This window comes from Saimiri boliviensis, chromosome 3 (assembly GCF_048565385.1).
Source record: "Saimiri boliviensis isolate mSaiBol1 chromosome 3, mSaiBol1.pri, whole genome shotgun sequence".
NCBI classification, from domain to species: Eukaryota; Metazoa; Chordata; class Mammalia; order Primates; family Cebidae; genus Saimiri; species Saimiri boliviensis.
The window spans coordinates 19,725,876-19,740,142 of NC_133451.1; the positions used below are offsets into that span (position 1 = coordinate 19,725,876).

Sequence of the window (14,267 nt, forward strand, 5' to 3'; positions counted from 1 at the left end):
ACTGTGTTCTTAAGCACTCAGTAAATATTTGTTAGAAGAGTGAATAACTGACTACCTGGAATCTAGATTTCAGTATAGTCCAGGGCTTGAAAGATGTAGCAGTGATCTCCCTTCTCTCTCTATGACCTGGTGGTCTTCATGATTACATTTCTTTACATAACAGATACTGAGTTTGCTAAGCTGAGATCACCTAGGTTTCTTATAATTTTACTTGTAAAGCTGAAAAATAAATGTTGAGGTTTTATAGTCGAGCAACAAAATTTACAGAGTCTTAGGATGGGAAGACATTTTGGATATTATTTAGCATTGTATTTACATTGAACAAAGGTAAAATAAGTACTTTTACTCACATACTAAGGTCGCCTAGTTAGTTCATGATACAGTTGGTAATGAAATCAAGATCCTATACAATCTCTTAGAAATAAAAGATACTAGAGTAGGAAAAAAACCCGAAGATTCCTTTGGTGCGACTCCTACATTTTACAGAGGAACAAACTGAGGCTCAGAAAAGTAAACCACTCGGGGTTACATACCTTGGTGGTGGCAGTCTGTCCACAAACTCTGAACTTAGTCCAAAGTTCTTAACCCAATTATATCCAGAACACAATGAATATACCAACTAACCCTCGAGTTCATTCTTCATAGTACTTGAACAAATATACTTGATTATCATGCCCCAGGTTTGCAGAATGAAATCAATCTGGTTTATTTCTTTTTCCTATCCCAAACCCCTGCTTTCATTTAATTCAAACACAAAGAATAGAATTAGCTTCATGTATTTGAATATACAATTCATGACATCATTACTGTGGTAAGGCAAGTTCATGTGCATGAATGCTAGCTTCTGTCAATAAGTCTGCTCTGAATCACCCTGAAAATTGTTAGAAATATTGTCCAAGGACAAGAAGGATACTCAGTGGGTGATGTCTACAGAACTCATCTGACTCAAGTGCCTTCCACAGCAGCTGCTTAATAAATGTTTACTGACAGATTATTCTGACTTGAGCTCATTCATTCATTCATTCATTCAACAGCTATTTATGAGATGCCTAGTGTAGTCAACATAAGTGCATTCCTACAATATGAACAGGAATCGCCCAGGAAACGATATGGGCTTTAAAAATGTTTCGTGAGTTAAAACTTACACATGAAAGCTTCTATTGTATGTGGAGTTTAAAAGGTTTTTTTCTAACCATATAAGCAACAGTACCAACAGGCAGTTTCCTCTCTGCTTGCCTTATAGTAGGCATACTTTATGCCCTGCAAATAAGAGTCCTTTGTTCAATCCAGTTTTTCTGACATCCAGCTCCCCAAACAAGTCGTGCTTGATAAACTGCTTCACAAAGCAATAGAGAAAGCTAACAGCCTAACACAATACAAATTGCACAGAGCTCTGTAGATAAGATGAAGCACTTTCCTGGAGGAAATGGTGGGATGTTGTGATTTATGGACCCATCAGTGTGACTGTTCATAATGAGAAAACCTGTTGCATTCAGACCGTCATCCTGAATAAATGATGACTCCATAGAAGTGTAAGGATGGCCATACATGAATTTGCTTGCCATCAGAGAGCACATTCTTCCTTAGGACATTTTTCCGTTTCTGGCCTCATATATGAAACAAGTTAAATGTATTATGTTATTTTTTAAAATGCAAAACAATTCTTTAAAATATTTCATTTCCTTCAGCAATGCCTCATGCGTTCAGATTTATGCATTCAATTAACATGAATAATCACATAATTTTAAAGAGTGTAACTAATTTTTTCTTAAATCTCTAATCCCTTTGGATTTTGTAGTAAGAATCCTTTGCAAAATAGATGTTCTCTATTTAAGAAGATGTTGTCTAACATGGAAATGTTATTTTTCAAATAAAGGTAAAATTTTAATGTGGAGGTATATCCAAGTTTTAATATGTAATAACTTTATTTGAAATGATCAAATAATAACAAAGATTTTCATCTGCATCTGTGCTTTGATATTAATGCCTATTAATATGTTGGTAGGCACTCAGATATTAAATATAATTTTTCTTTAAAAATCCATGGGTTTTAAGCAATGAAGAAAAATATGAGTTAGTTAATTAATACCTCAAATTAATCTTTCATTAATGCAGACAGTGAACCCATTATCATCCTGGCATCAGACACTATACCAATACCTGTCTGTGGTCTGTCAGAAGGGCCTTCCTCTCTGCACTGTGGCAATGAGATGGGATGGGAGAGTTGTCATCCAGTGTATATCCAGATTTACTGAATAACAGGTCTTCCTGTGTTTTCTTAGAATTCTAATTTAATTCTTTTGAATGCCATCAAAATCAAAAATCTGTTTTGACAAGTTGGGCACAAAATTGTTTTAAATCACTAAACTACCTAAAACCAAATGGATTAAAACCCAAAACGAAACCTGATTTTTATACGAAACAACTAATACTTAAGTGCTTTATACTTTTCAAAGAGTCTTTTACAGATATTATTTCATTGTACAGTGATAGCCACCATGCTTTGACACCAGGTGGGTGTTCATTCATGCAAAAAATATCTATCAAGTGCTATTACTTGTCAGCCACTGTCCCATGACCTGTGGATACAGCAGTAAACAAAGTGGAGAAATCCTCTGTTCTCTGCAGCTGACGTTTGAGTACAGAGATAGACAATAAACAACCATAATACCAGTGAAAGATATATTATTGGATTGTCCTGAGTGCTGAAGACAGATATAAAGCAGGGGAAGCGGATGGGGAATGTTGAAGGCCTTGTAATTTAAGTAGAATGGTCAGGGCAAGCTTCACTGAGAAGGTGGCATTGGAGTAAATGCAAAGGTGACGATATATGGAGATGAATATTTGGGAGAAGAGAATTTCAGGCAGAGGGAACAGCAAGTTCCAAGGCACAGGAGCAGCATCATGGCTGGTGTGCTGGCAAGGGTGCCATTGTGGCTGGGTGGAGTCAGTCGGGTGGGAGAATGGTGGAGAACAAGGCAGACGGGACCAGAGACAGTGGCCACCACTTGTAGGCCACTCCATAGGTTGTGGCTTATGCCTATGGAATGGTATGGTTTTGAGCAGAGCAGTAATATGATTTGCTTACATTTTAATGGGATCGATCACTCTGACTCATTTTAAGAGTAGACTGTGGTTGGGAGAGGGGTCATCAGAATCAGAGAAGCCAGTTTGGGGACTACTGTGTTTATTTTGGCAGGAGATGACGGTGGTTCCTTTAAGTGGAAAGTAGTTTAAAAAAAAAAAAAAGAAAAAGAAAAAAAAAGCGTTGGCAAGGTCAATGGCAAAGTCAACTGTGGCCATAATCACAGAGAGAAACAATTGTCCCCTACATTGAGTAGCCGCCAAAGTAGAAAGGAAGTACTAGATGGTCCCCACCTGACTTGAGGTAAAACCTTCGTGAACTCCAGATTCACGGACTCCACCATCCCATCCCATCACTATCTTTTTCCTCCAAATCTGAATCTTATTTCTCTCTTTCCTTCATGACCTAAGCTATTAATATCTCCTTCTTTACCAGCTCATTCTCTGTACATAAACAATGTCCAATCTTTTCTATATTAAAAAATAAAGTATTCTACTGCTATCTACCCAGCACTATGATCAGTTTCCTCCTCATCGCTTCACTCTTCCAGCAGAGCTTCTTCTAAGTGCTGTCTCTATTGGTTGTCACTGTTTCCTTCTCATCCTCCTTTTCACCCTCTCCAATTTGACTTCTGCTTGTGTGTTCCACTCCCTGGTACTTCATCTAGGGCACTTGGGCTGTCCCAATCATGTCCAACAATGACTCCCGTGTTGCCACATCCCAGGAGACCTTCTCATCCTTACCTTACTGGACTTGATTGTTTCATTTCTGAACTATCATTCTCTCTTGTGTTTATTTCCATAAACTGTTCATTCTCCATCCCCTTTGTGGATGCCTTTTCCTTATGGTCCTTGACATGTGTTCTGGAGTTTCATGCTGGCCTCACGGAGCTCACCACTTTTTGTACTTCCTCCCAGTAACCTCATTACATCAGGAATTTAACCACTACTTCTTGATTAATAATTCTCATATCTTTGTCTCTTTCTCTGACTTGTCCTCTGAGCCTCAGATTTTTACCAACTTCTCATTATGTCTAAATCCCCACAGGTACCTCACATGTAGCTTTTCCAAAACAGATCATTATTTCCTACTCTTCCTGTAATGAGCCACCTGGTGTCTATGGTGGAATCCTGGAAGGTATCACAAACTCCTCTCCACCTCTTTATGCCACAAAAAGTAAGTTCATCACTAAACTCTGCCATTCTTGCCATCTAAATATATCTGTAATCTTTCCCCACTTCTCCATTTCACCTAAGCTTGTCCTTGGTTAAAGACATGATTGTTTTTCCTCCTGTAGCAATAGTCTAATTAGTCTCCCTGCCTGCAGTATTGCTGACCTCAGGTTAATCTTCCACAGACCTATCAGTGAAATGTATCCCGAACACAAATCTGACTGTAACAGATCCCACTTATCTGTGACTTTGCATCACATCAAGGATAAAGTCCCATTTCTTCACATGGCATCCTTGACTCTCTAGGACATTTCACCCTCCATTGTACACTATGTATACCCTAGCCATACCCAAATCCTGGCAGTTGCCTGCAAATGCCCACCTTCAGGTCTATGCTCTGATCCTTTGCTTACACCCCATTTGCCTAAAATGTCATGTCCCTACTGCCTTTTAAAGCTGGAAGACATCATACTGAGAAGTGAACTTCTCCTGAGAGGTATAATGGGAGAGTGAAAGACTATATACTTTGGAAATAGATCAAACTCTCTGCACCTTAGTTTCCATGTGTATATCTATTAAAAAAAAAGAGGATTATAGGTAGGGTTGTTAGATGGTGAGTCATACCAGGGTACATGTTAGACGGGCACATATTAGATGCTTTCTGAATGGCAACAACTTCAGCCAAGGTTCAGCTCATCTGTAGAGTCTCTGTATTTCCTCTCTATCCTGAAGCTAATTTAATCATGTCAGCACTGTGCCCTCAGAATATGACTTTTTTAACTTCCATAATCACAGTTATACTTGAGGTTGACATTGCCCATCTGCTACACTAGGCTATATCATTCTTTTGGGCAGATAACACATCCTATTCCTCCCACATGACCAGCACCTCACACATGGCTGGGCACATTATAGGCTGTGGGACAGATATGAGTTGGGCATCTGTTAGATGATTGAAAGAAAAACTGTAAGGTCCAATGGCAAGGATATCTTTTTACTCATCACTAACATGCATGTATTATCATTATGCTATCCTTGGATTTTCTTTCCAATTAAAATAATATCTAGGATGGTTTTAATGTTCTCAAATGAGGGAGCACAGTAAAGAGTTACGGGAAGAAAGAGTGAACAGCAGAAAATATAAGAGGTGAGGCTGCAGAAAATCTAGGTTATAACCCAGATCTGCCACTGAGTCAATATGTGGCCCTGAGCAAACCATTTATCTTCTCCAAGCCCCAACTTTCGTATCTGTACGTTGAGGATAATTATCTTTGTCCTGATTTTGAGAGTTGGGAGAATCAAATGAGACCTATAATGCATGTGAATGAGCTTTGTGGCATTTTGAGCACCCTTGTAATAGAAAGCACTGTGCATTTGAGGGCCACAGTGCTAGGCACACAGTCATACTTGTATTAAACCAAAGAGTAGCCTTTTGGATATTTGATAATTTCTAAGTCGCTGGCTTTTATGATACATAAAAATTTTTATGTACTTGTGTGCTGTGCATTAATTCTTTTACATAACGATTAAAATGTAGCATTATGCTATGAAAAATTAATCTAAACTCAACACTGCAAGCATAATGGTAACTCTGATAGTATGTTAACAAGTCCACATTTGTACTCACCTCCCTGTGGAAAGAACTGCGAGTAAATCTCTTTGAAGGTTTCTTCATTAACAACACCACTGGGACATTCCTAGGGAAAGTGGCAGAGAAGCAATATGAGCAAAGTGTTCATAAAACCGATTTTTTTTTTTTTTGGCATTGAAACAGAACTGTCTACCATGTAAAGCTGCGCCAAGAAAGTTAAACCATTCATTCATTATTACAACAGGAATAAAATGCACACTATTAACTTATCTTTGTTCCAGTTCTCACAGAAAAAAATGCAGATGTAAGTATCTTGCATTTTCAGTAGGTATGATGTACTCAGGAACACAGTGCTGCTTTTAAGAACATGCATGTTTATCTTCCACATATTTTTATTATAAATAAAGTAAAAGGAAATTGCATTATAGTATGATCTTTGCTGGATCTTGGTTCTGTCCTTTCAAAGTTTTCTGAACCCACATAATCTTCAGTTCAATGGCAAAATGACTCCATTATCATCTCAGGTGGCTCAAGAAGCTTCAAGCAGGAATAGATACTAATGCGTGTTAATAGGATGTCCAGGCATGGTTTTGTAACAAGTGACCTTGGGTGAGATAGAACCCCATGATTTTTTTTGAACTTCTGGAGAAGAGAATCTGCAAAGAAACAGCCTGGCCTGGGCTTAATAGATCCCCACCTTTGTCCCTGGATTAACTTATCGAAGAACGATGGACATTCATCTTGGGAACTATACTGATGTTGGACTACTAACCTGGAGGGGCCATAGGGCAAGGCTAGCCCTCTGAGGGTGGTTTTGACATTTTTGCTTAAAGAAAAAAAAAGAAAGAAACTTTAAAGTGTCAGAAGGGGGCTGCTTTGGTACAGAACATAAGGTTTGAGCAAGCAAATTGTACCACAGTCTCTGGAAATTCCTCCATTTTTTAGAGTTATAAGAAACAGTCTGGTTAAGCATGTGCGGTATAGAGACCACCTGAGTGGAGACTAACAATCACACAATGATCCAGAATTGAATCACATGTGAGATATTAACTGTATGGTGAACCTTTGATTTACATGGGGCATTGGTTCCAGGACCACCACGGATACCAAAATCCATGCACGCTCAAGTCCCACGCTTGGTACTGCAGAGCCTGCAGATAAGAGGATTTGGTCTTTCCTGGCCTGTATCTTTGATCTGCATTTGGTTGTGGATGCTGAAGCTGTTAATTCAGAGAGGCGACTGTATTTATTGTCAAAAATCCACATGTAAGTGGACTCACACAGTTCCAACTAGTGTTCAAGAGTCAACTGTACATTGTAAGTGAACAAGTGATAAGTTCTGTTTAGTCTCTTAGTAGATTCTCATGAGAAGTCCCATGTGATCGGAGCTCCCATGACTCTGGCTGTCACAGCACTCCCATGCTTCCTAACGTCCACTCAGGACTAATTTCCCTGGGGAAGGATGAGTGGTGTGCTAACTCCCCATCAAGCCTGACTTTAGACATGAATATTCTGTGTGCTTTAAATTAAATACTGTTCCCACCATCTTTACCAATCATCTATGGTGGTATTTAAAACTTCACTTAACTCTTTAAATCATTGTTCCCTCACTAATAAACTGACTTTCTTAATTTGATCTTTCTTTATTCCAACAAGTCAGTTACTCAACTGTAATGGCATTCACCTGCATAATTTTCTATTTTCTCTGTTGCTTTGAAAGGTAGGATCTTTGATATATAAACAATGTTAACTACCAGTTTCCATGTGAATTTGTGTTTACAGAGCTTCTCAATATATTTTTATCCCATTTGTTCATGTTAATGAGCTTAGGTAGGCAAAATAGCTCCATTCACAGAGGCAGAACTGGAGGTGCTGAGTGGCAAAGCACTTTGTTACACGCTAAGCCAGTGGGGAAGCTGGAATGTGGGCTTGGGACTCTCCAGGTCATAACAAGGTTTTGTATTAGATAACCCCTGTGGAAATAACGATGACCTCAAGGACCTAAGAGAATTAGAGCAAAGAAGAAAACAACCAAAAACAAATGAGCAAGCAAGCAAGCAACTGAACTGTGATAGTTGATTTTATATGTTAACTTGGCTGGGCCATAATGTTCAAGTGTTTAGTCAAGCATTATTCTGGATTATTTCTGTAAGGGGTGTCGTTGAGGTTTATTACATTGATGCAAAAGTATTGCGGTTTTTGCTATTACTTTCAATACATTTAAATTGGTGGACTTTAAGTAAAGCAGATTGCCCTCCATAATGTGAGGAGGCCTCACTAAAACAGTTAACAGCCTGAAGAGAACAAAAATGGACCTTCCCAGAGAAAGAGGGCATTCTTCAGACGTCATCTGTAATATTGGCTTCCTTTATTCACCAGTAGCCTGCCTCTGGACTTGAACTGTAACTGTTTTCTGAGGCTCCAGCTTGCCAGATCCCTCCATTAAATATCAAGCTGGCTGAGCCTCCATAAAGTGCCAGCCAATATCTTAATAAATCTCTTTATATTCACACATCCTATTAATTCTGTTTCTGTGAAGGACCCTAATACATAAATGAATTAATAATCAACAGCTACAACTCTTGAAAAGGAAAGAAGGTAGTATACAGCCAGTCTATAAAACATTTTGACTATCTAGCTGGCACCAGTAGACCAATTTTAAGATGAAACACTTTGCAGTTGGACCCTCTCACACTTGGAAATTGTCATTTATTGGCTATTTAACATTAAGCCATATGCTTGGGATAGTAAGGGGAGAGTAAATGTGTGGCTCTCTGCCATCAGGTGGTAAGCTTGTGCAGAGTTAGGGCTGGAAAGATGCCTGGGAGTTAAAGCTGGTGCTGGTAGAGGAAGAGGATAGCAAGCAAGGGGACCTCTGCACGCAACAAACTTGTTAGCTGCCTTCAGTCTCTAGATACCTTAGATAAATATAATGTGTAATGAATTTATAAATTGACTATCTGATATGTGTGTGTTTTATGTTTGATCACATATCTGTGTCAGAGAAAATCTTTTCTCTGCCAAATGAAAACTGCTGGTCAAGTTTCAGGGTGGAAAGTCTCACCAGATACATTTGTCTCTATCCACCTCATATTATTACATTAGTTTGCATCTCTACAAACACATACTATATGCCTATTATTCTCGGAGTCTTCTAGGAACTGGGACTGCTACAATAAACAAGTCAAAGGTCTTACCCTCATGGAACCTCTATCCAACTAGAAGAATAAAGACTGTCTTTGTTCAGGCTGCTTTAACAAAATGCCATAGACTAGACAGCTTATAAACAATAGACATTTATTTCTCATAGTACTGGAGGCTAGGAAGTCTAAGACCACAGGGTCAGCAGATTCAGTGCTTGATGATTGCACATTCTGGGTTCATATATGGCACCTGCTAGCTATGCCTCCAGATGGTGGAAGGGGTGAGCTAACTCTGTGGGGTCTTTTATAAAAGGACCCTCATCTCATTCATAAGCCTCTGCCACATGATCTAATCATCTCCCAAAGGCCCCAGCTCCTAATATCATTACACCAGGGATTAGGATTTCAACATATAGGTTCTGAAAGGACACATATACAGACCACAGCAAAGACCAAAAACTAGACAAAAGATTGATCAAAAAAATAAATTCAGAGAAGGATGATCTTTTATTTACTCTAAGAGATTTTTTTTATTGATACTAGTGCATTTTTTTAAAATCTACAGGTAAGAAAAGGATGCTAGTGATTTACAAGATGGTGTGCATTCTCTTTTTCTTCACCTCTTTTGTGGAGTGATCTCTCCATAAAAGTGGTCTCTCTACCTTCTGTTAAGAATGAATTTGGCCAGGCTGCATGTGCAGCGTAGTGTTAACCATAAACAATGTGCTGTACTAGTTAACTCTTGCGTTTGCAACAATTAGGCCTTCAAATATCCCTTATTCAAAATCTTGGGAACAGAAGTGTTTTGGATTTCAGATTTTTTGGGATTTGGAATATTGACATTACACTCACCAGTTGTATTAGTTCATTTTCACACTGCTATAAGGAACTGCCCAAGACTGGGAAATTTACAAAGGAAAGAGGTTTAATTGACTCACAGTTCAGCATGCGTGGGGAGGCCTCAGGAGACTTACAATCATGGTGGAAGTCAAAGGAGAAGCAAGGCACCTTACTCACAAGGTGGCAGGAAGAAGTGCCGAGTGAAAGGGAGGAGCCCCTTATAAAACTATCAGATCTCGTGAGAACTCACTATCACAAGAACAGCATGGGGAAAACTGCCTCCATGATTCAATTACTCCCACATGGTCTCTCCCTTGACATGTGGGGATTATGGGGATTACAATTCAAGATGAGATTTGGGTGGGGACACAAAGCCTAACCATATCACCAGTTGAATATACCTAATCTGAAAATCTGAAATGCTTCAATGAGCATTTACTTTGAATGTCATTTTGTCATTCAAAAAGTTTTGGACTTTAGAGTATTTTGCTTTGGGGGATTAGGAAGATTCAGTCTGTATAACAGATTTAAGAAGCATGTAGTCTATTTCTTATTCACCTAACAGTCTTGGGTGAATGTACAGATCAGTTGATGGTTCTTCTCCTTGGAGTCGGTAAAGGACAGAAGCTAATAAATATTTGGCAACCTTTAACACATGGCTCCTACAGTCTCTGTGATTGTCTTATCCAGAAGGAGGAAAAGAACATTGAAGAGAGTGCATGGAAGCTTTTTATGGGCCAGTTCTTAAAGTGGTATAAAGAATTTCTATTCTCACTTTTTTTGTTGTTAGAGATCATCTAATGTGTCTACCCCAAACAAAATGAGAAGTCTGGTATGGCCAGGAAGAAGGCAAGAATGCGGATTTGGTAAAGGGTTAGGAATATCTATCCCTGCAGCATGTTTGAACAATAGTCCAAGTGTCTGTACTCTGAAATAGTTCTCCCATTGACAATTTGTTTATTGATTTTTATTTTTTAAATTTTTGTAAAGATGAAATCTCACTATGTTGCCCAGGATGGGTTTAAACTCCCTGCCATAAGCAATCCTGCCTTGGCCTAACAAAGTGCTGGGATTACAGATGTGAGCTCAGCCTCCCACCGATGCTGTAGTATGATGATTATAAAGTCATTTAGCAGTATAAATTGTCTCTATTTCTCAGGTGTCATTTTTAAAGACTATTTACTTGCCTCAAGTAAACAAATCCAATGAAGCTTAAACTTCTGAGCGTGAATTTGTTCATTAGGTTTTCCTAAGAAGGATCCAAGAAGCAGTAGGGTTCCCGGGTTTAGGAAAAGTGAGAAATGCTTCACTCATCCATCTTCTGAGAATTTGCTGTAACCTTCTATTAACCCTATGGTTCTATTTTCTAATGAAATTTTGTCTGTTTATTACCAAATGGGTATTCCATGAAAATATGACCTCTATAGAAAAAAAAAATTAAGAAAATGAAAATCATTCATAATCCCACTATTGTAAGAGTATATTGGTCATTTATGTAACCATATATACTGCTGTAGAAATAACATTTTGATAAGATAAAATTATAGTATTTTATCCTCTTTTTTGAACCTTATGAAATATCCTGAATATTTTTTACATCATGATTCTTAATGACTGCATAATAATGCATTCACTGAACTTACCACACTGTTGCATATTGAAGTAATTTCGGCATTTTTGCACTACCTAGGAATAACGATGTAATTGACATTCTATGCATCTGTCTGTGACTGCACCTGTGGTTCTTTCTTTATGACTAATCCCAGAAGGAGAATCATGAGACCAACGAGTTTAAACCACTGAAAGCTTTTCCTATGCACAGTCACGTTGCTTTCCAAAAAGGCCACATCCATTTATGCTGCTACCTCAACTTTATGAGGAAATCTCACACCCAGAGGAGCTACTGACCAGAATCACATGGGGATTGGACACACATACAATCACATGAACAAACAGCAATAATTTGCTTCTGTCATGAATCTAATAATCATTCTGAACATTACCAGTGGACATTGAGGCATTTGCTCGGTTCCTCCGAGGGATATAGCTGGTTGCATATTTTTCACGCAGACAGGGTTGCTGTGATGGCAGTCAGCGGACCAGATCACCACAATCACAATGGTTCATGGATAATAAAATAAACAACTCCATTCTAATGTAGACCATCACTTTTAACATTTTCATCAACCCTGAAAGGTGGGTATTATTTAGACATGAGGACAATGAGCTTCGAGAAATGAAGTCATTTGAGTCACGCGGTTTTTGACAGAGACGTCTATGCACTCATTCAATAAGTAGTTATTTAATGCCTTCTATGTGTCAGTAAATAATCCATATGCCTTTTACTATTCTGGGCATTGAGGATACAGGAATGAGTTTTAAAAAATTTCATTTCTTTTTTGCTCTTGTGGAATATAACATTTAGTGGGATCAAACTCATACCTCTGACTCCTTGAACTGCAATGCTATCTTACCTTATAGATTATTACTTTTTCTTCTATTAGGACTGAAAACATGGGCTCGTGGTGAGTTATCTGTGGAAGTCCTTTTGGGAAGATGTACAAGGTGTTTTTGTACCTAGAGACACCTATCACAGCTGCATTGGAGAGAGGTGTGTACAAAGGGAAGCCATTTCAATCAAAACTGGGAGCACCAATTAAAATTTATTGTGTATTATAGTTTCAGAGATTTGAGGAAAATAATTTTTTTCTCTTTAGAAATCTTTGGCCTTAGTGCAACAAGAACCTCCCCACCTTCCTCCTTGCCACATACGCTTTACTGTTACTGTGAATGGCTAGACAGTCACGTGCTGAGGAAAAGCTTCTGGTTTTTAGGACTGGTCAAATGAACTGCTCCATCCAATGTTTAGGAACCAAAGTTCCTTGGCTCTGCTGGCTGGTATATTCATCTGTGATGACAATTCATTTCTCTTATTGACTCTGAAACCCTTCACTGTGATAGGATCACAACACAATAAATGTGGTATGAGGTTTTCTTAGCAATGTACCTGCCATGGATTTGCCAGTTGGTGAAGAAACAGTTGCCTTTTGGGGCCTTACCACTGAGTTCCCTGATGAGCCTTTTCAGTCCTCTCGGGCCATGTGAGGACACAAGTGAGGTCAAGATTAGTTGTAGATACACGATGAATACTATGCTACTACTAATGTCAGTTCTAATAAAGCATTATTGCTATTGTAATAATCAGCATAAAGTAACTATTAGTATTAATATTTTATAATTACTAATGTGATAACAGTGGTGATACTGATGAAGATAAACTAATACACATGAGTACTTTCTATGTTCCAAGCCTTTCATTAAATGTTTTACATGGATTATCTCATGGGAATGGATAGATATTAGTATTAACTCCATTTGACAAATGGATGAACTCTCTTAGAGAGGGGTCACCACATTCCCATAATTAGAAAACAGCAGATCTAATCTATAGATCACAGAATCAGGAAACTTGAGTGTTTAAAGCAAATTTAGATGCTAGGCACAGTGGCTTATGCCTATAATCCCAGCACTTTGGGAGGCCAAGGTGGGTGGATCACCAGAAGTTAGGAGTTTGAGACCAGCCTGACCGACATGGTGAAACCTCATCTCTACTAAAAGTACAAAAATTAGCTGGGCATGGTGGCACATGCCTGTAATCTGAGCTACTCAGGAGTCTGAGTCAGGACAATCATCTGAATCCAGGAGGCAGAGGTTGCAGTGAGCTGAGATCATGCCACTGCACTGTAGCCTAGCGACAGAGCAAAATACCGTCTCAAAAAACAAACAAAAATAAATCAACTTCAGAGACAAATCAATTCAATGGCCTCATTTTGAAGGCGAGGGGATGAAGGTTTAGGAGGTTACAGGAATTGACGGTAGTCACAGAGTGGGCTGCTGAGCCTGACCCTGTGTCTCAGTTTTCTGAGGTCTAGGACTAAGCTTTGATACTGCACATGTCTTCATGTCCAAATAATAGCTGGTATTTTTTTTTTTAATCAGGTTGTATTTAGAGGAATCTAGTACAGTGCTTATATTCTTAGGCACCTTCTGAGCCCCACAAGGTCTCAAGGTCACCCGGGATGAAGCAGATATCCAAGGTGCGAGATAAAGGTTCTCTCCACTTCTAGTTCTGATCTTTAACCATATGAAAGAAGGAAATTCTATGAGATTTACAGCCGAAAAAAAAACTGTCCCAAGTTTCAGCTCTACGACTCACCAAGAAGTAATTGAAAAGTTCTGCTTTGAGTCTTAGTCTTTAAAAATGCAGGAAACAATAGCATCTTAGATTTAAAAAAAAAAAATGAGAATGAATTGGCATTATGTGTATAAACATCCTAGCACAATACTAAGCATTCTACAAATTTGATTTATTTTTACTCTTCTCTCTTTGAGTAATTTATGTTGATTCTGCAAAAAGAGATTTTCCAAATTTTGTC

At 38.5% G+C, this 14,267-nt stretch overlaps 1 protein-coding gene across 6 annotated transcripts in view; it reads right to left on the reverse strand.

Moving 5' to 3' along the window:
• KCNIP4 (potassium voltage-gated channel interacting protein 4) overlaps positions 1-14,267 on the reverse strand; it is a 1,209,336-nt gene that overhangs the window by 18,223 nt on the left and 1,176,846 nt on the right. For all 6 annotated transcript variants that reach the window (XM_074395954.1, XM_003927475.4, XM_074395953.1 and 3 more), the window contains one exon: positions 5,885-5,954. In XM_074395954.1, coding sequence (XP_074252055.1) covers positions 5,885-5,954 — 70 coding nt within the window. The remainder of the gene's footprint in view (positions 1-5,884; positions 5,955-14,267) is intronic.